Source organism: Pogona vitticeps, chromosome 6 (genome assembly GCF_051106095.1).
Source record: "Pogona vitticeps strain Pit_001003342236 chromosome 6, PviZW2.1, whole genome shotgun sequence".
In the NCBI taxonomy this organism is placed as follows: domain Eukaryota; kingdom Metazoa; phylum Chordata; class Lepidosauria; order Squamata; family Agamidae; genus Pogona; species Pogona vitticeps.
In genome coordinates, this window is record NC_135788.1 from 118884220 (window position 1) to 118911848 (window position 27629).

Genomic DNA, 27629 nt, shown 5'->3' on the forward strand with positions numbered 1-27629 from the left:
CCTGCCGTTTTGTCTCCTCTCGCCATCAGCTGTTCATTCCAAACTCAGAAACGATGATCCCTACAGCTGTCGTGGGACATCAGTTTTCGGGTGACCTTTCTCCACCCACCCTTTTCCCTTTCCTCCCCAGGCAGAGGCGGCAGGGTCATCCGGCATTTCCGGGGTTCCCTGGAGAGGGGAGGCTAACCTGGGAGAATGGCTGAGGGATCCAGGTCGAATCGGCCCTCCTCTCTCTTGGCCACGGCAGCCGGCTGGGCGCAAGCCCTTTGCCAGGGCTTGGTATATTTTTGGAGCAACCAGTATGCCTGGCTGTTGGGCGTGCCGTGCCTCCGGCGAGCTTACCACGTCTGGCTCGCAGCCGTCGTCATCTTTGGGCCGCTGCTTCAGTTCTACGTGAACCCCCGGGCGATCTTCGCCAACCATCACAACTTTTTTAACATGTGAGTGAGCCTTGGAGGCCTTGCCTTCTCGGTGTGCGTGTGTGTGCTGGGCAGGGGTGGTGGTGTGGGATTTGGAGAAGTGCTACTGGGAGCCCGGAGATCTTTCTGGCAGTATGAGCAGCAGCCCCCACCAAACACTGCTGGGCCCATTTGCATCACTGCGTCTTCAAACCCCCCCCCCAACATTGCTCGGTCGGATCAGCACCCAGCTGAACGAGGGATCCCTCTGAGGAATTGCGGGTTCAGCTTTACAGCTGTGCTGTAAATACAAATTCAGTCCTTGAATTTCAGCCCAGCCCATTCGCAGAACAGCTGCTCTCCTGCAAACCCCTGGTCAACGTGAAACACGCAAAAGATCTCTTAGGTTCGGAGGGCCATGGGTCTCCGGACTTTTTAGGCATCCCCTTCTGCTGTAACTTCTTTTCCGATGATCTAAAGTTTCACGGGTTGGATATGGGACCTGTATTTCTGGGTACTCCTATTTAGCGATAGCACCCAGTGGGGTGGAATGGACAGAGATGACCAACTTGACATCTGGAGACTAGGATTTGAATTCCCGCTTAGCCACGGAAAGTGACCGGGGTGTGTGAAACTGGTGTAAACCAATGACTCGTAAATATCTCACCTGGAAAGCGCTATTAGGGTCACTCTAAGTTGGTTCTGACTTGATGGCACACAACGGCTGATATTTAGAGAGCGGGGGATCTGGATTGTGCCCTGTCGACCCCTTCAGGGGGTGCTTTGGCCTTATTCTGTAGCAGGGCTAGCGCCTTGGCATTACCTAGGTCTCTTGATGACCCCCTTGCACGCTCCTGTCGCTGTTGCCTCTCAGATTCTGGAAAACCGCGTCAATCTGGAAAAAGGGATGCATTTTAAAATATTTTCTGCCCCGTCTTTCTCCTTCAAAGGACCCGAGGCGGCCGAGGGGGTGGTGGTGGCGGCCTGTGGGCTTTTTTCCCTCTGCCGCTGTTTCTCCGGCTCCCTCTTACCCGTTGATCTTCTCTGCTCTTTTTTATTCCCCTTGCAGAAAATTTGTCCGGTCCGCCTGGGGTTGGACGTGCATTTTCTTAGGCGGCTTCCTCCTCCCGGTGGTCTACCTCGCCACGCGCCGGGTCCTGCTCACCGCGCGCCACCTCAGCCGCCTGGCAGTCGGGGCCGGGCTGTGGCTGGGCGCCACGGAGACCTTCCTCCTCATTGAGAACCTCACGGGCTACTGTTTCGACCCCTTGCCCGAGGGCATCCTGGTGAACTCTCTTCCCGACAAGTGGACCTGTCTTCACCAGGGCCACAAATGGCACGGTTACGACGTCTCCGGCCACACGTTCCTGCTCACCTTCTGCTGCCTGCTGATGGTGGAGGAGACCTCGGTCTTCCGGCGATACCTGGCCCACGGCCACCCCGCCGGGGTCCCCTTGCGCCTCATCTTCCTCCTCAACGTGGTCCTCCTGGCGCTGTGGAACTTCCTCCTGGCCTGCACCGTGGTCTACCTCCACGAATACAGCCACAAGGTGGTCGGCGCCGCCCTCGCCACCCTCTGTTGGTACCTCACCTACCGTGGGTGGTACCGCTGGCGATGGTCCCCGGGGAGGCCCGGCGCCGGACTCTTTGCCAAAGTGGCCCCGGGAGAGGCCAAGAAGCGGAACTGAGGCCCTCTCTGGAGACCCCGATCCCGACCGCCCCCTAGACCCGGAAAAAAGGGGTCTCCCGCAACACCTCGGTGAAGGAAAATAAACTGGGGCGCCCCCGTCGGCTGCTCCATCGCCCCACCGCGTGGCCATGAGGTTTCTCAGGTGGAGGACAAGACGTCTGGGCTGAATCCTGCCCTGAAAAGCCAAGCAGTTTGGCGGCGGTGTGTGTGTGTGGGACATCTGGCCTTCCTGGTGTTGAACTGCAGCATCTCCAGGATGAAGGAGGATGGGAACTGTAGTCCAACAGCGAGAGAGCCAGACATTCCCTACCCGTTAAACCAGTAGCCTACTGTGTTTCCCTGAAAATAAGACAGGGTCTTATATTAATTTTTCCTCCAAAAAGCGCCGTAGGGCTTATTATCAGGGGATGTTTTATTTTTTCCATGTACAACCATCTACATTTATTCAAATACAGTCCTGTCATCATCTTCTGGTTGCTGCACAAAGGTGGAGGGCGGGGTTTCACTCAACTGGGGCTTATTTTGGGGGGTAGGGCTTATATGACCAGCATCCTGAAAAATCACACTAGGGCTTATTTTCAGGTGAGGTCTGATTTTTGGGGAAACAGGGTAAGTTTTATCCAAAAAGGCCCCCCCCACACACACACACACACTAGAGGTCTCTAGGATTTTTTTTTAAAATACCTGAAATGGTATTACTGTATATTTTAAGTAAGGTAGAATTTTGTTTTTAAAGTGCTAAAAATCAGCAGGGGAAAAACAATATTTCTCTGCTAGAAGTTTGTGCTCTGTCTCCAGGAATATACTTCCTTGTTCATATTTCGGTCCTAAGATACAGATTAATTCCGTTCCCATGCATTTCAATGGGAAATGGTACTTCGACTTACAAACTTTCCGAGGTATGAACGTCCTTCCAGAACGGATTAGGTTCGTAAGTCGAGGGCCCACTGTACCTCCCCAAAGCTCCTGGTCCTTATTCCCCGTTGCTTCTGTTTGGACGGCGTTGCTGTGATGAGTGATGGAGCGCTTCTGAGCATGTTAAAAAAACTTTTTCACCCCTTCGATGCGGAGGACCGACGGCCAACTTTGTGTAGCCCGTCAAGAATATACCAAATAAAACAGTGCAATTCCTCTCTTGCCGTCTTCTGCTTCCCTCCCTCCCTCCCTCTAGGCTGTGCCTGACACGGTTTGCAGACCAAGCCCCACTTTTAGGAAGCTTGATCTTCGCCTGCCTTTTACGCCTGGCAAAGAGGTGTGTGTGGTTCCCGGGACAGGACGGTACAGAATGATCCTGTGGAACAAGTCGGCTTGCGAGGTTGCCTCAAGATCACGAGAACACTTGACGCACGAAAATTTTGCTTCCTGTCCGTGGCTCACGCGTGCTTCTTATCGGCTCTGAATTTGTATTCTTTATTAGAAATAAAGCCTGCATTTCCTCTCGGTCTGTGCCCAAACATGGCCGCCGAGCCCCTGAGGCAAAGGTGCCATTTCTGGTTCCTTTTCCTGGGTGGTTTCTTCTCCCTTTTAGAAAGCCCAACGATATTCACAATATTAGGCCTTTTAATGCTCTTTGCTTTCACGATGCTTTCCCGCCCTGCAACCTCTGGCATCTGCCTGTCAAGGTTGTGGTTTTTTTCCCCCTTGTGCCAGAGCTCTGTGTGATCCGGAAGCTGATGCTCTTTGCATCATTTAAGGAACAGCCTTGTGGAGAAGATGATGGGGAGGGCCAAGAGGGTGGCTTGTCCCCCCCCATCCCAACTTAAGCCCCTTGGAGGAAAGGCAGCATAAAACCAAATTGTGTTAAAAGTCTGAAATAATACCTTTCTCCTTCAGTCTCTTTCAACACGTGCATCTTCGTTCCAATTCTGAAAGGTTTATAACAGCCTGGCCAGATCTTGCATTCCTCTGAAAGATTTTGCAATGATCTGGGAGAAAAAGGGGAAACTCTCTTTGCGATCCAGGCGCAGCGGTTTGGGGATGTCGGTCCTCCCAAGGAGGCGGATCCGAGTTCGAATCCCGGCCTTGGGCCATCAAGCACAGCGAGCGCTCTCCGGCTGGCCTACCTCGCAGGGGTGGTGGTGGTGAAGAAGGCGGAGGAGAGCCAAGCATGCAGGCAGGGAACACATCATCCTCAGGCAGGCTCCTCGCCCCAAGCTTTTGCACTGGTTTGGCTCCTCCTGGCAGGGCAGGCAGGCAGTTCAACCGGCAATGCTTCCCCGCCCCTGCAGGGACGGGGTGCTCTGCACCGGTTGAATGGCTGCCTGATGCGCCCGAGGGAGGGCCCCGCCTCCTCCTCCTCCTCCTCCCCCCCCCCCCGTGCAGTGGGAAGTCCCGGAGTCCGGCTTAATTCGGATTTTGCTGCCTGCGCCCTCCTCTTCCGCCTCTCCTTTCGTTTTCGCTTTGCATGCGTGACTCGCTCCTTTCGCCCGCTTCCCCACGACGCTTCCCGACTCGCGTCTCGCTTTTGAGGGTGGGGGTGGGGGTTGTCGAGATCCCCCAGCCTTCCAGGTTCGCGTCCCGGGCGGTGCAGAAGCAGCAGCAGCAGCAGTTGAAGCAAGCATGGCCACTTTGGAAGTGACTCCGGAGTGCGAAGCGCAGGTACAATCCGGTTTGGAGGGGAAGGGAAGGGGGGGAAGGAAGCGAGGCGAGGGTTTCTCTGAGTCCCTAAAGTGCTTTCTCTAGGGGGGAAAGGCTCATCCTGTGGGACATCGGCCTGCCTAAGAGAGGGAGGAAAAAGGAAGACTGTTGAGAGGGTGTCTGCGCCCCAGGGACAGGCCGAAATTCACCTGGTTGGGGGCTTGGCTTTCCATTGTTGGGGGTCCGGGCGGATTGCTTCACCGGTTGGATTTCTGCAGGCTGAAGGGCAAAGATGGGAAAGGAGGAAGGGGGCTGTTGTCAAAGGAGATGGGGCAGCCAGAGAGGGAAGAATCCCAGGAGAAATTTGGGGGGGGGGACCATCCAAGAGGAACCCCCACTTTGGAAAGATGGTGTTTCTTTCTCACACACAAAATCCTGGGGTGGGGGGTGGGTGTTGCAAGAGGTGGAGGAGATGGAAGCATGTATGTGTGTGTGTATTGTGTGTGTGTGATGGAGGGCCCATCCAGAGACCTGTCACCCTCTGTTCCGTCCTGTCAGATGGCAAGCCAGGCGGTAAGTCCAACAGGTGCATCGAGGGCTCGGGTGACAGGGCCCCCAAGAGCCTTGGCGAGGTGCCCGGGCGTCGTCTTTCGCACACGCTTCCCACCTCCCCCCCCCTTTGTCTTTCCTCTATAGTACTTTCATTTTTCTCTTTTGCTTCTCCCTGCCGTCTCCAGGTGAATGCCTTCAAAGCCAAACTCTGCACCCAGGTGAGTGAGAGAAATCACCCATTTTTATTTACTCCTTTTTCCTGTTTTTTTTTTAATCCCACCCGACTCGGAGACCAGAGCAACCTCAAAAGGAACCCAATTAAGAGCCAGAAAAAGCCACAGAGAAAAGGGGAGAAAAAAATCAGAAAAGGGACGGTGGAAAATGTGGTCCCTAAAAGTTCAACAGCATAAAATTGCAAATAATAATAATAATAATAATAACTAGGCAGCTGGGGGACAGACAGACAGAGAGAGACACGAATTTGCAATAAAACTGATTTTTTATTATTTCAAAATGGAATTCTTTCCTGCTGTCAGACTCCCCCACTCACAACCGTGAATTTGTGACGGGGGGGGGGGGCTTTTAAACACTGTCTTTTTTAAAAAGAAGTAAGCGGCTTTGGGTTCTTTTCAAGGAGAAAGGCAGGATAAAAATATGATTGATTAATTAATAAAAAGCGGGGGGGGGGTGTGTGGAGAGAAAGACTTGGTTCCTGGCTGTTCTGTCATGGTTTTAAAACTTTCCCTGGAGCAAAGGAACGGTCATTGTAGCTTCTGATCATAGGCAGAGTGCAGAACTCATTTATCAACACGGAGTGACTAATTTCGGATTCTAAAGAACCAGATTCTAGATAAGTGTAAACTCCCTTTTGCAGGATTTTTGGTGGGGAGGGCAGACTTTCGCCTAGGATCGTTATTTATGTATCACCAGTTAACGAAGAACTGTGAAAAACCCCAAATCCCTTTGGAATAAGTCCCGTTTCCGTTTCTTATTTAAATATAAGCTCTACCAATTCAAGATCTCAGGCTCCCACAAAAAAAAAGATAAATTTTCATTTCAGCTATATTTTATTTGTATGTATCTGTTTCAGTCCCTGGATTTTGAATTGACAGAGATTTTAATTCCACTTGCGTTTCTAATGTTTCTCTCTCGTCTCCTGGGACTTTTTCCCTCGTTCGCCAGGCGGAAGATCTTGTAGCCAAGCGTTTCCCGGAGAAAATCGTGGAGCTGAGTAATTTTCTGAAGGTAATATGATGGGTGGGCGTGTGGCAGGAAGGGTGGTTTTGCAATACCAGGCAATGAAATGTTTTAAGGCAAAAACAGAAAACATGAATTGATGGCAGGGAAAAAGTCCAAGGATCTATGTAAAATAAAGTAAGCTGCGTTGGTAGTGAAGAATTCCTAAATATGCAGACAAGAAATAGCTTTATTACTATCCATCCCATGAACACAAAGCAGAATAAATTGATTTAAATTGTGGTCATCCTTTGGGATTAAACTGTTCGACTTCCAAAAAGTGAAGGATTGGAGTAAATATACAAGCTGATTTAAAAAATGGGATTTGGGTAAGGGAGTGAAAATAGGGTTTGGAAATTGATTCATTTATTTATTTAAAATATTTTTATCCCGCCTTCCTCTTCTAAAACGACCCAAGGTGGCTTATATCATTAAAAGATAATATTTTTGAGTATCTTTAGAGACCAGCGTGTAAATTGTTCCAGGCTTGCAATTGTATACTTACCTGTATTTCTCCATTGAGTAAATGTGACTTCGGAGTAAACATGCATAGGTTTGAGCTACAGAATGACAGGTTAAAAAAAAACAAGAATTGAAACAGAGGTTTCCCTGTAGCCTGAGATTTATGAAAAGAAAAGAAAAAAGTAGATCAGAAGAGGAGAAAGATGATGATGGCTGAAACACGCACTAGCCAACAGTGACCCTTTTAATATATAGCAGCTTTGAAAAATGCTACCTCGACCAGACACAATTTCAAGACCTGTCATTCTCATTATTTTTAGCGCACGAGACAGGGCACTTTGGAACAAACTTGTAGGAGAACCCCTCCATCCCGCTTCAGGACTGTATTTTCGTCCTGCGTCATTCGCACCCGCTCCTTGTCCTCCCCCTCAAAAAAAAAATTGAAGCCGTTTAGCTTCTGACCTAGAGGGATGGGTGACAATTGGGGAATTAGATTTATTCTTCTTATCCTGCTGCTTAAGTGCTGTTCGAGGTTCAAAACAAATGACAATTAAGGCAAAAAACTGGGGGGGGAAGCAAATAAATTGGACAGACTTATTGTTTTGGTCTACATTTATGTGTGTGTGTGCTTTTGCAAGAGGCTGGGATCCGTCAGCAGTTTGTGATTATGGTGAAACTCCTGGGGAACGATTTATTTATCATCAAGAACAACAACAAAAAGAATTGAGCCTAAGTGTTACTTGTTCAGTGACTCATAACTTTTTTTTTCAGAAGACCTCTGCAGCTTACCTGTGCAATTCACCTTACAAAGCAACAACCTGTTCCTTTGATAGCTTTCCTAATAGGAAAGACATAACAAGTGGGGTTCAAAGTGGGGAGGGAGAGAAAAGAGTAGCGGGGGGGGAGAGAGAGAGAAAAGGAGATGATGGTCGTGTTCCCTTTTGCCTCTAGTTCCATGGAAACTTGGCCGTCAACAGAAGAAAGCCACCGGCCTACAAGCGTGAAGAGTAGTATAGAGCGCTCGTTAAGTGGATGAGACTTACGATTTGACAGTGTTTGGGGGAAGATCCCATCTTGTGGATTCAGGAGGATCTGTGCTTGGATCATGTTTTAGCACCACGGCAAAGCTAGGCACCTTTTATTTCTGTGGTGTGTTCTGTGGGTACCGATGGGAAAAGCTGTGGGTCATTCTTAAAAGGACCCTGCCTCTCCCGCACCCTCACCCTTCTCCACAGCAGTAGGGCTGAGTTGGCAGCGTGAGGGCAGGGCGGCCGAGCCTCAAAGGTCGTGATTTTTAAAGCCGGTGTAGCCTCCCTCAACCGAGATACGACACAACTTGAAAACATATTAAAAGTTTTCCCAAGGGGACACTCACACACCGACCCAGATACGATGTGATTGCCCCGTGATTGCTCAATCGATTCCATTTAGAACAGAGTTGAGAGCGAGACCAGTGTTTTAACCAAGGTCTGTTCTTGACCCTTTCCTAGGACCCCGAGCTGAACGTTTCGGACCTGATTTCACTCCGTGCAGAGCTAGACATTCCCGTGCCTGATCCGAAGAAAGATGAGGAGCGCCGCAAGCAGCGAGAAGTGAGTGAGTGGGGCACAGGGTGCGGGGCCTGCCCCCCAGGATTAAGCCGAAAGAGGGCAGGTTTTGACCCCAAGTCCCTTCCTGGGACTCCTGCTGTTCCTTATGGCTGGAGGTCAAGCGACTTAATTCATAAGGGTCTCCCACCGCTAGGCCAGCACTCAGCCCTTCACTATTTGTGCCCCCTCTTTGCTCATCTGCAGGTCCATGGGGCGTTGGGTGTGTGCGGTCTGCAGATGTCCTCTTTTTTTAGGATGACACCAGCCAGAATCCTCTTTCCAGCAATGGGAGCTGTAGCTCAAAAGAAGAAGCTCTCCACGTTCTACATCCTGCATGGAAAGTGGCACCTGTGTATTGTCATGGGGTGACACTAGGCGCTCCAGAGCAACATGACTGAGCAGTTCCAGTGAAACCCCGGGTCCTGGGGCCTGGACGCATGGAGGGAATACACATGTGCTATCACAGCCAGGATTAAGTCTGACCTGCTAACTCTGCAGGCCAGAGCAACGAGGTTCCCTTATCATGCGAAAGCTATGTAGCAAGCTTGTAGCAATGCCCTTTTTTTCCATCCTGGCTTCTCCGATCCAGATGTTTTGCACAACTGGAACACTTCATTACTGTGGAAACAGAGCGCCGTGATCTCAATGTCATACATAACCCTTATGATTCATTCTTTATTGTTACGTGCCATTAAATCGCTTCTGATTTGCGACACCCTGATGAAATAATGGTTCCCCACATGGTGTAGTAGGTAAAAGGGCAGACTAGAACTCTGGAGACCAGGGTTCGAATCCCCACTCGGCCATGGAAGCTCCCTGGGGGAGCGGAACCGGTAAAACCACTCCTTAAATATCTCACTTGCCTTGAAAGCCTTATTAGGGTTGCTACAAGTCATTTTGCACCTGACAATCTATCATAACAACAGCCATGAAATAATAACCTCCAAACGTCCTGTAATTAAGAGTCCTGCTCAGTTCTTGCAAATTAGAGGCTGTGGCTTCTTTTACTGAGCCACTCCATCTCATCTCTTTAAGTCTTCCTCTTTTCTTGCTGCTGTCTGTTTTGCCTACCATTAATGTCTTTTCCATCGGGTCGAATCTTCTCATGATGCACCCCAAAATACGATCACCTCCGTTTAATCATTTTAGCTTCTAGCACGGATTCAGGTTCGCTTTGCTCTTAAACTTACATATTAGTCTCTCTCGGGTACGTGCCAAGCTCTCTCCCAAAACACCATCTATAAACCAATCAAAAAATTTTCCCGTTGGCTTCCTTCACTATCCAGTTTTCACATCTGTCCCTTGAAACTGGAAATGGTGTTAATAGGGGTGAGTTTGGTCTCCAGTGAGAGAGGCTTACTCTTAAATGCCTTTTCAAATTCCTTCATTCCGAGTCTCAATCGCCATCTGATTTCCTGGCTGCAGTTCAATGGAATATTTTTTAGCCATTTGATTGTTTTTCTCATCTTCAGCAATAAAATTATCTCATTCTTCTGTATTCATGATTTTTGTCTTCTTAGGGTTCAACTGTAATCTGGCTTTTGCCGTTTCTCCTTTCTCCTGTCTACTCAGGAGGACGGAAGCTCTCTGCCAGTAACATGGTGTCACCTGCATATCTTAAATTATGATTGCTGCTGCTGCTCTGATTTGAGGGAGAAAGGCAGTAGAGATTCTTTATCCATATTACCCACCGTGTTGTTAAGTATTCAAGCTTTTCTGTCCCGGTAAACACTAGGAAGCGCCAGGGGGTATCGGGTGTTGCACACTCCCACACCCTACTTTTTCCCCATTCAGATTGTGACAGAGGTTGCTCAAACTCCACCAACCGCTTCTCCCTATAATTAGTTCCCATCAAGTTTTTCTTCCCTATCCTTGGGACTGGTGCGTGGGAAAAGTTTCTCTGTTTTTACGAGTACGTACATGGAGAGTTTATGCTTCCTTTGACTGGGATAGCTTTTGTCCTTCCAGGGATTCTGAAGGGATAGGATGCAAAGACCTATTTTTGCAGTGTATGGGTATATTTCCTGTTGTCATTCTCTACTGTCAAGTCACATCTGACTCATGGCGACCCTATGAACGAGTTCCCTCCAAAACGTCCCTATCAGCTTATCACTCTGCTCAACTCTTACAGAGTCAAGGTTGTGGCTTCTTGTGGGGAGTCAATCCATCTCAGCACACTGGTGTTCCTCTTTTCCTATCACTTTCAGCTTTTCCAAGCATGATTGTCTTTCCCACTGAGTCTTCTCATGGTGTGTTCAAAATAGGACAGCCTCAGTTTCATCATCTTTACTTCTAGGGAGGGGAAGCATATTTCCCCCCGGGAGAAGTTCACCCTTTGTTTGTCCACCAAGGAGAGCAACCAAATGTTTCGTAATAAATATTAGACAAAAGAAAAGAAAACTGTTCTGATTTTTTTAGATCTGATAAAAATTTGGTTTGGCTGCTTTCTTTGTGCAATTAATTTTTGCGTGCTTAGTTTTTCTGTCTTACCCTGTGGCTTTTCTTCATCGTGTGCCTTTATTCTTTCTCTCCTGCTGTAGAAAGAAGATAAGGATTCTGGAAAAGAAGAGAAGGATAAAAAAAAGAAAGCAGATGATGACGATAAAGGTAAAGGCGCAGAGAGGGGATTCAGAGGAATTTGACGGTGGTCCCTTTTTTTTACTCATCGCATTAGAAGCTTGAGTTATGATGTTTAACTCATAATTCCAGCAGAAAAGCCATCCGTGGAATTGAACCACCAGGTTATGGGGCCATCTCTTTATACAGGCAGAGCTAAGAAAAGTTACTTTTTTGGACACAAACACTGGTCACTCTGACCTCTGGACTTGGTGCTGGTGAGGATGACAACGGTCATTTCTTTCAGATCTACCCCTCCTTTCTACCTTGGAGAGGTGCTCAAAGTGGCTTACAACGGTCATAAAACAGAATAAAAATAGCAAACCAAAACAGTTTCAGTCAGAACAAACAAACAAACGGGAAAAACTAGGTTAAAGATAGGCTCCAGTCTTAAGAACCATGGGCTTCAGTTTAGGTTTACAAACAGGTACTTAAAATCATCACGAGAATGTAAACGCTTTCATAAGTCCTTTTAAAAGTGATATTTATCCCCACCCTTCTTAACAGCTGCAAGAGCACAGGAGGAGTTGATGTTTATGTCCCATCGTTGAAACCTCGGACAGTTTCCTCATAACAGAGGCCACCGTCCCAGGTAGAGCAGCTGAACTTTGAGCAGTTTTATTTATTTAATTTATTTAATTTATATGCCGCCCACACTACCCAGAGGTCTCTGGGCGGCTTACAACATTTAAAATACAATAAAATTTAGAACAATTAAAATGCAATTACAATATATATATAAAAATTGTCATCAGCGTCGGCGCCAGACGAATCTCAGTCGGGAGGGCATTCCATAGTCTGGGGGCAGCTGCTGAAAAGGCCCTTTGTCTACAAGCCATCCCTCTTACCTCCTTAAGTTGGTAGCCATGCCAGCTTAAGAGATGCTCAAGGTTTTAGTTCCAGAAAAATTAACTTTTCTCAGTTTTAAAGGTGGCAAAGCAGCTCATGCCTAGTCGTGGATCCTTGGCTGGCAACCAACAATCCAACACCTTCCTTCGTTTGTGTAACTCTTTGTGTTTATTCATAAGAAGCGTACCTCAAATGGTTTTGCCCTGATTTTATTGGTATTTTCTGCGCCAGTGTGAGGTGGCCTTGATTAGTAAAGGACATTTCCCTCCTCTATGGCTCTCTATGCCTTTTCATCCCTGCTTCCAGCGTGGTTTATTTTTCGTCCCCCTTTGTTCCAGAGACTGGAGTTTAGCGCTGTGGTGCCGGAAGATTTTTAACTAGGATTAGCAGACAAAATGAGCGAACAGACAAAATACGTTTAGAAGGAGAAGACGGGGAATGGATTTGTAAAACTTTTTTTTTTTGAAGGATTTCTGTGAAAAATATTTCATAGGGAGGTAAAGAGACTTCTGTTTCCTAAAGAGAAATGATTTTCACAAAAATAGCTTGTTAGAGGGAAATTTAGACCCAAATGCCGATAAATGAGGTCATGAGCCTCATGGCACAGAGGTTAAACTGCAGCCAAAACTCTGCTCACGACCCGGATTCAGTTCCAGATATCGAGGTTCACTCAATCTTCCATCCTTCTGAGGTTGGTAAGTTGAGTACTCTGCTTGCTGGAGAAGAGTGTAGCCTGCATAATTAAACTGTGGACCCTCCAGAAAGTGCTTGAAGAACTACAACTCCCAACAGCTCTAGACAATGTAGCCGGTGGTGAAGGATCCGGGGGAGCTGTAGTTCAGCAAAGGCGCTCTCTGGTGTTTTCACCGGGCACCCTGCAGAAATTGAGCGAGTCCACTTTTCTCTCCCTGTCTCAGAAAAGCTTTGTGTTCCTGCCTGTTTTGCCGCTTTGAACGGCGCCCAGTCTTTGAACGGCAGAAAGAAAGAAAAAATGAGGGCTTTTCCCCAGGTCCTGACAGCGGTTGCGTTTCCTTTCGGAGATGGTCTTCAGAAAGTCTAGATACTCTCGTACACCATCCGAGAAACCCAACGGGCGAGAGAAAACAAATGGAGGAATCTGGCAGATTTTAAAAAATAAACGCAGTGCAAAGACTTCACAGACTTTTTCAGATCACGTTTTTATTCCAGGCGTCTCCGAGTGGATTTTTTTTTTTTGCACCGGCTGCAAATTCTGGTCCCTTAAAATACTCTCCCTCTCTCGCCAGCCCCTCCGTGTGGTCCCGTCTGCCACAACGAGAAGATTACGGCCCTCCTGGACCGCGTGAAACCCGAGATCCAGGGCGCCAAGGAGAAACTCAACCTGGTGAGGGGTTAGGACGAAGCAACGGCGCAGACTGCGTTTGCCTGCGTGCAAAAAAAGTGGGTGCAAACAAAGCGTGCTCAGGCGGAGACCGGAAGCATGTGGACGAAAACTCCTGGAATGATTCGGGGAGCGGTAGACCCTAAAGATAGTTCCTCCAGCCTCTGCATTCACCCATACTGATTCTTTTGCTGTTTTCGTTCCCTAGATCTCTCTGTGGCTACAACTCTTAGTCCCACGGATCGAGGACGGCAATAATTTTGGAGTAGCAGTCCAGGTGAGTGTACGTGCTGGCGCATCCGTGTGTCTCGATCCTTGCGAAATCACCCTACTCGCCCCCAATGTGTGGGACCAGATCTTAATTTTAAATAAAAGCCCTTAGGCCTCCATGGGTTAACTTTCACTATCTGAGGTAGCCAAATGATCAAAATGGATAAAATCTAGTACAGTGGTGCCTCGCTTAACGAGCGCACCGTATAACGATGAAATCGCATAGCGATCCGTTTTTTCAGATCGCTAATGCGATCGCTCAACGTTTTTTTAATGGGGAAAAATTCGCTTTGCGAAGACCGGTAAGCGTTTCGCTTACCGATCTTCGCAAAACGACCCCCGACGATCAGCTGTTCGGCGGCCAAAATGGCCGCCGGAAGCCGGGAAATGGCCCAAAATGGCCGCGCGCAGCGTTTTCGCGCCCTCGTTAAGCGAGGCGAGGGCGCGAAAATGGCTGCCGGCCATCCTGAAGCTTCGCTGAACGGTGAGTATTTGGCCCATTTGGAACGCATTAAACGATGTTTAATGCGTTCCAGTGGAAATCCCTGCCCCGTTCAGCGATGCTTCAGCATAGCGAAGGTTAATCCGGAACGGATTAACCTCGCTATGCGAGGTACCACTGTATTCCTGAAAGTCTAATCAATAACGAGAGGTCCCTCCGCGGGAGAAAGATTGCCTGTAAATAATGTGAAATAAAATAGATCGAAAAGCTGCTTCCCCCCCCAGGGGGGGCAAAGAGCTGCATCTCCCGTGCATTTGGACCCAAGATATTGGTCCGTGGCCTCCCCACCAAGAGAAAAAGGGGCAGAGAAAAAAAAAGTAAAGTGAATAACACCTAACGTTAACCAGTAGAGTTATTTCCTAAATTGTTGCATCCCAATTGCCCTCCCTTCCTTACAGCTCTGCCAGCTGACGAGGATAAGGGAGGAAAGCAAAAAATTGTGAAATACAGTGCTATAGAATTAAATTTTTGAAACGGACCCTCTTTCCATGGTTGCTGAACCCCCAAAGAGAGTTTTAAAATGCAAGCAATTGTTTTGACCCATAACAACAAACCCCAGCGGTTTTTATCTCCACCAAGGGGGGGGGGGGTCTTTTGCAAAGCAAATGGGTCTTAATTACCTCTTTCAAGACCATAACACGCTAAAATACTTTTAATGACAACCAGAATAGTTCACAATGATATGTTAATACTGGTCAGATCCGTGCGCCGCTGGGTGGGTGTGAGGACTACAGCTGAGCTTAAAGGAGACGCAGAAGCTTAAGAAGGGCGTAGCAGACATTTACTGCCCCTCCTAAACAGATTGTGATGGAATAAGTCATTCCAGCAGGGTCTGGTTCCCCTTTACTCCTGATGGAGTTTCCACTGAGAATATACAGAGTGCACGGCCTTGCTTATTGGAAAAAGAGGTATTCTGCCCCATCGCCTCTCTGTTTTGGGACTCAACCAAGGCTCCTGGCACCACCCCCATTTCTGCTTCTCCCCACTTCATCGGCCTCTATTTTTCCCCCCTGCCTCTTAGGAAAAAGTGTACGAACTGTTGACTTCAGCTCGAACAAAGCTGGAAAGCTTTCAGACGCACATCGCCAAGTGAGTCCAAAATCTGGGGAAGCGGCCTTCGTGGGTCCATGTTTCGCACTGGCCGGGGATTCTGGGCATTGTAGTCAGGGAGGAGTTTTTATGTTTCTGAGCTCCGGGGTGGGTGGGTTTGTGTATGATTCTGCTTGCCCCTTTGAGAGAAGAGAAGTGGCCAAGGACAGGCTAAGAAAGATGTGGCAGCCATGACTTGCTCCAGATTTACGAGAGGGCATTGTGGGCGCTTATGGCCAAACCGGGAGGTGCAATAAAGAAAGGGAGGGTACAGCCGCATCTGGCAGAAGGTGTGGATTCCCGGGCATCTGCCAGGAAGAGGTAGAGAAGGCTCCTCTCTAAAACCCCGCCAGTCTTTGTCAACAAAAGACATAGGCTGAGAGCCTGACGCCTTTTGTAGCACCTCCAGCCATAACAGCAAAACCAAAGCTACAGATGTTGTTGATGTTGTGTGTTGTCAAGTCATCTCCAACGTCGGGCGACCCGGTGAATGAACGCTCTCCAAAAAGTCCCATCCTCTGCAGCCCGGCTCAGCTCTTGCAAACTCAAGCTTGTGGTTTCGTTTAGGGAGTCTGTCCATCTTCTCTTTGGCCCTCCTCTTCTCCTGCTGCCTTCCGCCGCCTTGTAAAGGCGGCGGAAGACATCCCACAGCATTTTTAAGAATAACACCTTTATTTCAGCGTGAGATTTCGGGGACAATAGTCCGCTTCTACGGACAGATTGCGATCCACAAATACTCACGCCAAACGCCCCATCTTGTTCCTCCCAGAAGCCCCACAGAGTGTACGTTTGTTATTTCTGTCATTGTTATTTCTCTGAATATTTCCCAGGCCCTTATTAGTGGGGAGAACTTTTGTCTACTGGTTGAGGCAGGAGATAAAGGCACTGCTCTTTGGCATACCTGGCATCCAGGTGGATTACAACAGGTAGCGGTGGGTGGGGTAGAGAAGAAGGTGGAGGACTTTGAAGCCTTTATGTGATTGCCTGATTTGATTAAGGACGGTGCGGGGGGGGGGTGTTTCAACTCTGCCCCATTGTTTGCCTGGATGATCTCACTGGAGGGCATTTAGAGCTGTGTCAGCTCTCTTCTCCTGTCCAACCGGAGCAACCCAGAAAGCCACTTCAAAGGGAAAGACTTCCCCCCCCCCTCCGCCCCTCCCAGAGCCAAGCCCTGAGATCCGGGACAAGATTCCAGGGCTGACTCTCAAGTGAATTAGATCCCTGAGCAACGTGGGCGTGACTTGGATCACAAGGATTGTGCCTCCCATTGCATCCGCGTGACACACCAAACTCTCAGTGCAGCCGCCTTGTGGATCCTAGTAAAGACTGGGTCCTTCTGGACTACAACTCCCAGAATCCTTTGGGGCCAGCATGGCTCCTGGGGGTTGGGCGTGGAGAAAAGTTAAATTTGCAAGCTTGGCTCGGCCTTCCTTCCTGCCACCACTTGATAGAAATTTCCACTTTTTTCGAGTTTCTCCTCCCGTGGCAGAAACGTGGAGCGATAGGAGGACTCTCCCTATTGCATGTCTACCTGCATGTCGGGAACAAAATAGGACCTGGCTTGGAAGCCGAGTGGCATTTCGGCGACTGTCCATAAAGCACTGGCTTGTTTTGTGAGGTGTGAGGTCAAGGGGCAAAGGAGCCTAGCTGTGATTGCTGGGGCGCCCGGGAGGCGGCTTTCCAAGATGCTCAGCTTTGTCTGAAAATGCCCAAGGAAAGCTCCCGAGCTGCCTGGGCCAGTGTCGTCTCCTCTTGAGCAGCCGAGGCTGCCCAGGGTCGGAGACCCACAAAAACCTTTCTGCTCGCCTCTGCTACACGAAATCTCTTTAACTGGAGATGACAGGGACTGGACTTTGGACCGTCTGCATGCAAAGCGAAGTGCTAGCTTCCATTCTGCTTCAGAATCCATGGAAGCAAGCACCTTTTGTAGCCTACAATTCCCAGAAACCTGTTGTTCCATGTTGTCAAGTCGCCTCCAACTTAGGGTGACCCTCATGAGGGATCTACAGAACGTCCCGTCCTCAAAGGCCTTGAGCCGCTCTTGCAAAGTCCAGCCTGGGGCTTCCTTTATTGAGTCCCTCCATCTATTATTGGGTCTTCCTCTTTTCCTGCTGCTTTCCGTTTCCCAGCATGAGGGTCTTTTCCAGAGAATCCTATCCTCGCATGATGCCTAGGACAGTTTTGTTTTCATCATTTTGGCCTCCAAAAGACAGCTCAGGTTTCTGTTCCGGAAACCGGCAACCTGCCGTAACCAGGAGCTGACCTGGCGGGGGGGGTTAGGAGTTTTGGGGAGTTCTGTTCCAAAAATATATATATATACAGTGTATTTTTTGCCTCCCAGTTCTCTTCCAGAGAGGTGAGAAAAAAACTTTCCAGCAAACACGCCAGGTGGTTTAGAGAGGAGTCCCAAAGGTTAAACGAGGCAGGGTTGCACAAAGTTGTAAAAGTTGGGAACAGCCCGGGAGGAAACGGTGCGCTGTCAACACAAGATGGAAAACACACCATGGGCTGAGAAGTGGGCGTAGCTCTTCCAGAGGTTCCTGGCCTCACCGTTGGCTTTGCTGGCGAGGACTGATGGGAGTTGTAGTCCAGTAACACGCTCCGACTGTGGCACTAGACGTACGAGTTCTCCCAAAGAAGACACCAGTGACGTTCCTGAAGATTACTCATATTATTAATCATCAGAATCCTGTGCCGTCAATTCAGTTTTGAGTTACAGCAACCCTTTTTTTTCAGGGTTTTACAGGTAGAGAAGACTCAGGGACGGTTTCCCCTTCCCTTCTTCTGGAGGGGGGGCGCCCTGGGACCCCCCCCCCAGGCCGACTCTTTTTCTCAGAAGGCCCCGTGGGGGGAATCGAACTCCCAGCCTTCTGGCTTTGCAAACAGAGACCTGATCCAGCCAATTCTTCCCGAGGAATCGGGATTTTTAATCTGACCAGAGAAGACGCTGGCAACGTGACCTAGCGTTTGAACAGTTAATTAAATGTTATTATTTATCTGGTTATCGAGACGAATGAAGACATTTTGATTTGACAGAAGAAGCTTTTGGGAATGCAGCCCATGACCGCCGTCCCTTCAGCTGGCATGCTATTATAATATAGGTGTGGGTGGGACAGATTACGATCAGCGAGAAAGAGAGACTTGGAGGAGGACAGAGTTCCCCCCCCTTTTTGGTCCCCTAGGTGTTCTGGAACTACAACTCCCAGAAATCCTGGCCAGTCCAACTAGTGGCAAAGGCTTCTGGGAATTTTAATCCAAGAACATCTGGGGACCCAAGGGGTCGAAACCACTGAGGTCGGAGAACCCAAGACCCCAGATAAATAATCTGCTAGACGCATGCTTTTTGTCTCTTCCTCCTTCACGTCTTGTCTTTCCTTGCTGAAGATGCAGACGGAAACATCTGGAGGGCCTCGCTTTCAGGAAGCATCGCTGGCCAAAATCAAAAGAATAGTTAAAAAATAAAAAGAAAGACCAAAACGTTATGGCATTTGAAAGGCGAATGGCTATCTTTTAATGTGAGCTTTTGAGGACAAATCCAGGATGATCTTAGGAATGAATGGCCTTCCAAAGTGCCTGCCATTGCCCGCCGTGCTCAGGTTTTGCAAACTGAAGCCAGTGGTTTATTGAGTCAATCTGTCTCATGTTCAGTCTGCCTCTTTTCCTGCTTTCTTCGCATTTTCTTAGGGAACAACACCTCCACGGTCTATGCCTGCAACAAACAACTAAATTAATAGTAGCTTCAGAAGAGGTGGCTGTGTCAGCCTGTGCTAGCAGACCAGGAGAAAAAAAAATACACAAATGGATAAGAAATAATACAAAATTGTTGTGGCATCTTATATACTAACTTCTACACTTCAATGTGAACATTTGTGGACAAAGTCTCGTCCTCCGTGGACAGGATTTCTCTGCAAAAGCTAATATTAAAATACAGCAGCTAGCCTTTAAGGTGCCACGATAATTTTGTCATCTTTATATTTCATTTTTGGCCGGATGTGCTCGCACAGACTAACACAGCGATTTCTTCTAAAACTTTTTAGGAAGGCAGACTTAAAAGGGTAAAAAGGGGACACCTTCTGAATAACCTCATTTTCCTATTTAGGCATTTTAGTAGGTAGCTTTTATCTATGCATCTTAGAATGTGTTCTATATTGTTCGAAATTGTTTTATTTTATAATTTAGTTGTTTTATATAGTTTTGTTTCTGTCCCTTTTATATTGTGAACCGTCCAGAAAGGGGCCGTAGGCCAGATGGATGGGATAGAAGTTGAACAAATAAATCAATAGAATAGAAATGGAACAAATTTTCTGTTCTATTCTGTAGAAATTGAACAAATCAATAAATCAAATGTTTCGCTCCCGATTCCGATCCGTCTTCTGTATGTTCCACAGGTATTATTCTGAAAGAGGTGACGCCGTGTCGAAAGCAGCAAAAAGCCCACACGTGGTAAGTTCCGACGCCTTCCGCTCCTGTGGCAGCCACAGAAATAATTCTGCAATTATATCTCTTCGCTTTTCCCTTTCTCTCCCTCTGTGGCTTGTAGGGGGACTATCGCCAGCTGGTGCATGAGATCGACGAGGCCGAATATGCCGAAATCCGATTCATGGTCAACGAAATTAGAAACATTTACGTAAGTCGTTGTGGGGGCAGGTTGGGCAGGGCGCGGAGGCTGGAATGTGTGGTGGTGTGCCAAACCGTTGATTTCACACGGAGCGCCATGGGGCAGATGAAAAAGGATGGGTACTTGGTTCAGCGCTGATCTTATCCATAGTGTTTCCACCATCCGTACGACGTGCCTCTTGCCTCACTTATTACAACGGTTTCTGGGTCTCCCAACTTTTTATCCCTTTTGAAAGCAAAGTTTGTTTCCAGTATTGCTTTGATCCTGGGGTGGAGTTTAGCTCTAGTTGTGCTCCCTGTTTGATGCCGATGTTCAACGAGAAACCCAATTAAGTACCATGTTTCCTCGAAAACAAGACAGGGTCTTTTATTAATTTTTGCTCCCAAAATACATTAGGGCTTATTTTCAGGGGATGTTTTATTTTTTTCATGTACAACCATCTACACTTATTTAAATACAGTAACGCCATCTTCTGGTTGCTGCAGAATGGTGGGGAGGGGGGCTTTCAGTTAACTGGGCTTATTTTGGGGGTAGGGCTTTATATTATGAGCATCCTGAAAAATCACACTAGGACTTATTTTCAGGTTAGGTATTATTTTCGGGGAAACAGTAGGTTTCTCCGGTGAAGGGGTACTCAGCCATGTTCCCCCCCCCCAGTCTCTTTCACGTGTCACATTTTCCCTGCATTTTGTCGCCCCCTACGGGCCGATAAAGAAATGGCTGGTTCCTTTATTGTCAGGATCTGGGTGTAAGCTGCCCCCTGTGGTGAATCAGTGAACTGCAGGTGACAGTTCTTGGGAGAAATCCCTGCAACACTTTTGCTCACCCTGGCTGTCAGTGGCTCTTCCTAGACAGGAAGTCATTTTACATCACTTCCTGTTGCATCTTGCTTATATTTAAAAGATCTGTTAGCTCCGTCTCACCCTGCTTGACTCAGACACACGTGATTCGTTCTTTCTAGGCTGTAGTTTACGACATTTTCCTGAAGAACTTTGAAAAGATTAAGAAGCCCCGTGATGAAAACAAAGGAATGATCTACTAAGCCCCACACGTCAGGGAATAAGGGGGAGGAAAGAGGCCCACTTTTTTTGGCCCACAACCTGAAACTGCCTGCCCTCACTTCGCCTTCATTCTGCCCAATTTATTTGAAATAAAAGAGATTTTAACATATGCCGAGAGTTTTGCATTTTAATTCATTCAGAGACTAAAGAAATGCAGCGGAAACTTTGGACTCGGATCTGGGACTGCAAGATTTATATCACAAAACAGTCTAGCAGTCTTGTCTCTGGAAGCACTCCTTAGGTACTTAAAAAAAACACAACCCAGCTTGTGTCATTATAAAATGGGTTTGGTGGGTCCATTCCATTTTTGTGCATCGTGAATATTTTGGACAGGTCTTTTCCTGGGAGAAGAAAAGGACCAACCAACCCAAACGGTACGATACGAAACAGGAAAACCCACCACCCATCTATAAATCCGGCCTTTCTTTGAGCGACTGTAAAGACTGTGCTAAGTGCAAGCTGCTTGAGACCGTCCACGATGATGCTCTATCCTTTTCCTTCTCTGGTGTGTTTTGAGGACCACTCTTTATGGCCACTCCTCGTCCCTCAGGCGCTGCCGTTGGCCACAGACACCAACTGGGCAATTTCCGTGTTCAGTTGCTGGTTGGTCCAGTCTTCTCTGATGTCGTCCAGGTGAGCATCGAAGTCCACCAACTGGGTGTAAGCCTTGGTTTCTAGGAGGGACTTGCAGATGTGGCGAGAGGATTCCCAGTCGCTCCACATGACCCTGAAACAGAAGGACAAGCACCCCTGAGGTCTCTAGGGTGGATAGAGGGAGCTGAAAGTGGAAAGGACGGCCGCTGGGAGAGAGAACGAAGCCAGGGGTTCTCTCGATGGTCCAGAAGTCTGCCGTTCTGTCCAACCTCTACCCAAGACTTACTCTATATCAGGGATCATCTTGGAGGTATTTTTTTTTAATTTTAGGGTTTCGTTTGTTACTTTTTTCCCATTCCATTGGCTCTACCCATCCCAATCTATGCCCATTCTTAGATCTTTTCCCTTTTAACAACTCATAAATCACTCGTGCCTCTTGCTCACGTCAAAATTCACTCAGCCTTCCATCCTTCTGAAGTTAGCAAAGGGAGCCCCCAGATTGCTGGGATGGGGGGTCCAACGTTCATTTGCATCATTATGCAGCAAACCGCCCAAAGAGTGCTTTAGTACTATGGGGTGGCACAGAAGTTAAAATCACTTCACTTCTACAATACAGGGCAGCACCTGGATCAACAGCAGGAGAGTCCATTCAGAGAAATAACTGCCCGTACAATCACCAAAGGCAAAGTGTGCTGCTTCTATACCGCCCCATTGTGCTTAAAGCACTCTTTGGGTGGTTTACAATTTAATTATGCAGGCTACCCATTGCCCCACCCCTTAGTGAGCTGTGTACTCAGTTTACTGACCTCGGAAGGATGAGCGAACCTTGAGCCAGCTACCTGGGATGGAACCCGGGTCGTGAGCAGAGTCTGCGCTGCAGTCGTGCAGTTTAACCTCTGCACCACCAGACACTATTGGAAAAACGATGCAACTAAGAAGGGGAAAGCAAACTTGGGAGTTCTCCTTGTGCCATCCCAGCCTTCTCACCATGTCTGGGACTACTTCCAAAGCTGTAAAAGGGAAAAATGGCAACCTACCCTGTCTCTGTCTGTTTTGTGGGGGTGGAGTACAATTAAAATTGAGATGTGGTTTGCAGAGAGCAATCCAGAACACGTAGGTGACGGGAAACTCACAGGTTTTTGTCTTTGGGGACCCACTGCCGATCCTTCTGCTCCAACACGACGATTGGGGGGACCCGGGGATTTCTCGTGAACTTGCAGTTATCTAACTGAGAAAAACATTGGAGGAGAAAAGCAGTTAGATGTGTCCGTTTTGGAGGTGCGGACACACCTCTGTCTTGGCCTTGAATTTCTCGCTGTGTGGCAAGAAGCAAGATGGAGACCGACTGGCCAGTTGAGGTAAACGGACAGCTATGGGCGCCTCCAAGGTGCTGATGTGACTCTCGGGCCTGTGGGCTCTCAGACAGTGGATGGCGCACGTCGAGGAAGCTTGCCGCTCGTCAGAAGGAGACCGAGTCCAAACATCCAGATGTGGTTCGACTTTTAACTCTCATCAGCTTAAACCGACACAGCTAATAGCGCCAAGTGTGAGGTTGTTGCCATCTAATAACATCAGGGCGGCCACAACTGCCTACTCTTGCACTATGGTGTCAGTCAAGTGATTTTGACAAGAGCTGCTGCTTTCTTTTCTAGCCAAGGTGGGACTTTATTCACAAGGAGAGAACTTATCCACAAGACGTGTAGTGTAGTCTCTCGCCTGTCTTCCGTGACCTGTACTCAGAAGTACGATTTTTAGCTTTGTTGTATAACAGATACCCAAGGCCAAAGTATTGTGGCACCTTCGAAACCCGCTGAATGGGAAAATTCAACCCACTTCCTCAGAAACACGGCCTTTAAGAACTGGACTGTAAGGCATGAAACTGGACTGTACTGGCATAAATGTATCTCGCAGGTGTCGCAATACTTTGATGCATTTGTGTGTGTGTGTGTGGTAACCGTGTTAGTCTGTGCAAGCACACCAGGCAAATTAAAGAAATAAAACAAAGACGTGGCACCTTAAAGACTAATGATTATATTTTAACGCATGTGAAAGCTCACATTAAAATATAATCATTAGTCCTTATGGTGCCACATGCTTTCATATTTGTTTTGTTTCTTTGAATTTTGCCTGATATATCAGCATGATGTGTAACTTAAATTGATGAAAGGTTGCTAATCAATGAGTTGCCCCTGGTATGCCTAATCAAGTGCTAGTTGTGCAACTCGTAAGGAAAGTGGCCACTGGTTAATTAGCCGCCGTTCAGTGCCAGGACGTAAAACACCTACACTGCTACCAGCAAAAAACCCACAATACAATTTTCTCCAGAATGTCCTTTTGCATAGAGCCCCATCCAAAACTGTTTTGATTCCGTCTGCAATGGTCACTCACTCCTCTTTCCATGCTCATGATCACAAGATTTGGAGGTAACAAGAATGCAGCTCATCCTTTAAGGTACTCGTCTGCTTCACAGAAATCTTAATTCTTCTCATACAGAGAGCTTCACACCCCTATCCCATCGGCTGTTTCCCCAGCTCTCACCATGATGAGGATGGCACTGTCGTACAGCTCAGCGATGCGCCCAGCAATCTTTTGTGCAAGAGGGGAAGGGCTGTGTGGAGCAGAGAAAGAAGGATTAACAGACCAACCTAGGATACAAGGAGGGAAGGGTTCCCCTAACTGAAGGCCACCCCCCCCCCCAAATTCACCTCTTGTCGTCAATCCCAGAGTTGGCCTGGTAATAGCCTGCAAGGAGCAAATCTGACTCTGAACTCCAAATGTCCACCTGCAGAGAGAGACCATTCATTTATTTCTTTAGAATATTTTTACCCAGCCTTTTTTTCTTAAGAAAGGACTCAAGGTGGTTTTCATCATTAAAACACAATATTAAAGCTAAACGCTGAATTATTCAAACATTAGCAAATTAATAACATTGTATTAAGAGGGATAGGTAAAGCATTACTAAAGCATATTTAGAAGCAAGAAAATACAACCTATTTTAAAACCAATCCTGGACACGTCTGTCACTAAGACTGTCTGAAGAAAAAAGATCTTCGCCTCCTTTCGGAAGGAGAGCAAAGACGGGGGCCAGGCTGGCCTCCAGTGGGAGGGAGTTCCAGAGTCTAAAGGAGCAGCCACAGAGAAGGCCCTCTCCTGTGTCCCCACCAAACGCATCTGTTGCAGGTGGCAGGACCGAGAGAAAGAGCTCTCTTGATGATCTTAATATCCAGTGAGGCTCATAAAGGGAGGCAGAATCCTTGAGATTGCATGGACTCAAGCCTTTTAGGGATTTATAGGTTAGAACCAACATTTTGAATTCTGCCCAGAGAATGCCGGGAGGTCCTATCCAAAAACCATATATATGGCAAGTGGTCTCCCCTCTGGCATGGTCTCATCTCTGGAAACCCACGCTACAGATTCTAGGATGCCCTCCATCTGTGGATACCTGATTCAGGGCCACTTCCAGCATGACAGTGAGTGACAGATTACAGTGGAAAAGAGGAACACAGTCGGTGATGCAAAGGCATTCCGGTTGCCCGCTGGCTGCTTGGCACCTCTGAGCCAACAGCAGCCCGTTCACTGCCGCGTGGGGGTAGCGAGCAGCGTGAAGGCACATCTTGACATAAGCCCTGGGTGAGATCTCCACTTCGGCCATCCTGCGAAGCAAAGGAAAAAGGTTTAAGGCTCTCTTCCAACCCCAAAACACGCCTTCATATTGAAACGATTGTCCCTCCAGGAGCCATCTGGAGGACGCATCTGGTGCCCCCAACCTGTCCTGCCTACCTAGGAGTGAGAAGGATCTTGGAATTGCTGTAGATCAAAAGCTGAATGTAAGTTAACACTGTGATGGGGCTACAAAAAAAGGCAAATACTACTTTAGGGTGCATTAACGTAAGTGAGGTACTAGTCCCTTGACATTAAGCACTGGTTAGGCCTCAGCTAGAGTACCGTGTCCAGTTTCGGACATCTCACTTCAAGAAGGATGCTGACCAACTGGAACAACTTCAGAGGAGGGCAACAAGGAGGATGAGGGGGCTGGAAACCAAGCCCTATCAGGAAAGGCTAAAAGAACTGGGCATGTTTAGCCTTGAGAAAAGAAGACCAAGGGGCGATATGATACCCCTTTCCAAATATTTGAAAGGCTGTCTTACAGAGGAGTGGCAGGATCAGTTCCCGATCATCCCAGAGTGCAGGACACACAACAATGGGCTCAAGATAAAGCAAGCCAGATTTCGGCTGAATATCAGGAATTTTTTTTAACTGTTAGAGCAGTACAACAACGGAACTCATTACCTCGGGAGGTGGGAGGTGCTTCAACACTGGAGGCCTTCGAGAGAAAATTGGACCACCCTCTCTCGGATCTGTTTCGACTTGGATTCCTGCCTTGAGCAGGAGGGTTGGAGTCGATGGTCTTCTGAGCCCCTTCCAACTCTATGATTCTGAATCTTTGCCATCCTTCTCATTCACAGCCTCCCTCCTTCCCTTCCATCATCCGCTTTGCTGTCCCTTCCCGGTATCATCTGAATTGCCACCTTTGGGTTCTCAGACCACCACTCCCACCCCTTTGCTACTCTCTTAATAATCCACACCCTTTGCATCTTTATCCACATCTGGATTTTTTAAAAGAACAGGAAATTCTGATGAAGTGCAAAATCGAACTGGAGCGGAGATTAGGCATCCTTCAGTCTTGAGGGTCACATGCTCTGCATGGAGGACTTGGAACAGTGTCTAGTGTGGCTGAGAATGCCGACTCGAGAGTGACACAATCCCTTCCACACTGAAGACAAATGCAATCTGCCCCCTGTCCAGCTCCCTGATTTGGCTGCTTTCGGGACGGCCTCTTTGCCTCGGCCTGCTGGACAAGGGTCTCTTCAAATTGGGAGAGGCCGTGATGCACTGCCTGCAATGCAATTCTCTCTGGGCACAATGTGGCACCAAGCAGTGACCTCTTTCTTCCAGTCTGCAGCTTCCACGGGCTGCTAGCCTTGGCCATGCCAGCTGTGGCTGCTGGGAGGTGAAGCCCAAAGCCTGTGTAAGGCTATTTATTTTAAAGGAAGGAAGGAAGGAAGGTCCCCTTCCCTGGGCTACTGAGCATCTGCAGCCTCTCCCCTTGCTTTCTGCTCCCCTACCCTCTAGCCCCAAGCGTCTCCCTCTCCTTTTTTTGCTGCCAAGGGGAAAAAGCAGCTACCAGTGGCGGAGGTCAGAGGTTGGAAAAATTCCTTATTTTGGACTACAACTCCCAAAATCCCCTACCCAGCCAGCATAGGGATTCTGGGAGTTGTAGTCCAAAATAAGGAACTTTTTTCCCAGCACTGCGAGCGGGCGCACGAGAAACAGCACCCTGATCCCCACCAACCCACCCCCGTCTGCCGGTCTTTCCAACTCCTGGGCCAGCATGCAAAGTCACCCACCTGTTTATTCCTCCCGAGTTTGTCGCTGCTCGAGAATCCCCCCGGCAGAACCCCCAACTCGGCCTCCCTCGTCCCCTGATTGGTCTGCGCGAAGCCAATCCCAGGCCGCCCCTGCCTTTGGTCCACTTCTGCTCCGCTCATTGGCCTCGCCGTTTGGCCGTGCTACACTCCGATTGGGCAAGAATTTTTTTATAACGCTATTCAAAAAACTCCTCCCACTTTGCGTCCTTTACTTTTACCATAGAGACACATCCTAGCTTCCTTACCAGGTACTTCCGCTCTCAACTCACTTTTCGCCGGCCCCGCCCTCTGAGATGGTTTCGAAGTCCAGGAACTCTTAACCATAGAGGCAGCGGTCTAGTCTACCGGAAACCAAGACTTTACCACTCTAGCCCTTCTTCCCTCTTCACTCTCATATAATCGTAGAGAGAAGAATCCTAGAGAGGATCAATCAGAATCAAACCAGGAAGCAGGCAAAAAAATTTTATTTTCCCACAATCATTATGTCAAGGGCAAAGAGGTGAAGACAGCTTGCCGCCTTCCAGACAGTCCCTGTACTGTATTAGGCCCTTTCCAGGAAGAAGTCCATCAGGTGCAGTCTTCCCATATCGGGGAAGCTGCACCTGTTGAATTTCATCCGATTCTCAGCCAAGTGCCAACACGATCCATCTTCTTTTAGACGTTATACAAAGAATGAAATTTTTGCATTGACCTCAGTCTAAGACTTTGAAAAAGACGAAGGCTGCAGTTTATAAATT

The 27629-nt window shown here is 48.1% G+C and overlaps 3 protein-coding genes and 1 long non-coding RNA gene across 6 annotated transcripts; 2 read left to right on the top strand and 2 right to left on the bottom strand.

Annotated features, from left to right (window-relative positions):
- The first annotated feature begins 54 nt into the window (after window positions 1-54).
- Window positions 55-2230, top strand: FITM1 (fat storage inducing transmembrane protein 1). The gene is made up of 2 exons (XM_020809309.3): window positions 55-440; window positions 1468-2230. The coding sequence occupies exons 1-2, from the start codon at window positions 196-198 to the stop codon at window positions 2084-2086; spliced, it is 864 nt and encodes a 287-aa protein (XP_020664968.3). The 5' UTR covers window positions 55-195; the 3' UTR covers window positions 2087-2230.
- A 508-nt stretch (window positions 2231-2738) lies between these two features.
- Window positions 2739-4352, bottom strand: LOC110087539 (uncharacterized). Its single transcript, XR_012080318.2, has 3 exons — window positions 4152-4352; window positions 3909-4013; window positions 2739-3609 (listed from the first exon to the last, which is right to left on the bottom strand). It is a non-coding gene; the product is annotated as an uncharacterized LOC110087539 (long non-coding RNA).
- A 69-nt stretch (window positions 4353-4421) lies between these two features.
- PSME1 (proteasome activator subunit 1) lies at window positions 4422-20978 on the top strand. Its single transcript, XM_020809311.3, has 11 exons — window positions 4422-4686; window positions 5403-5435; window positions 6400-6462; window positions 8406-8507; window positions 11045-11111; window positions 13235-13332; window positions 13538-13606; window positions 15123-15190; window positions 19579-19633; window positions 19731-19817; window positions 20770-20978. The coding sequence occupies exons 1-11, from the start codon at window positions 4648-4650 to the stop codon at window positions 20848-20850; spliced, it is 762 nt and encodes a 253-aa protein (XP_020664970.3). The 5' UTR covers window positions 4422-4647; the 3' UTR covers window positions 20851-20978.
- Window positions 20979-27276, bottom strand: EMC9 (ER membrane protein complex subunit 9). Of its 3 annotated transcripts, none has more exons than XM_020809314.3 (6): window positions 27138-27276; window positions 24906-25116; window positions 24169-24245; window positions 24002-24071; window positions 22597-22691; window positions 20979-21596 (listed from the first exon to the last, which is right to left on the bottom strand). In XM_020809314.3, exons 2-6 carry the CDS (start codon window positions 25113-25115, stop codon window positions 21416-21418), a joined length of 633 nt encoding a protein of 210 aa, XP_020664973.3. In that variant the 5' UTR covers window position 25116; window positions 27138-27276; the 3' UTR covers window positions 20979-21415. The 3 variants fall into 3 exon arrangements, with proteins under 3 accessions (XP_020664973.3, XP_072833175.2, XP_020664972.3); XM_072977074.2 differs by having other exon boundaries at window positions 27162-27271; XM_020809313.3 differs by lacking the exon at window positions 27138-27276 and adding an exon at window positions 26872-26952.
- Window positions 27277-27629: the final 353 nt, after the last annotated feature.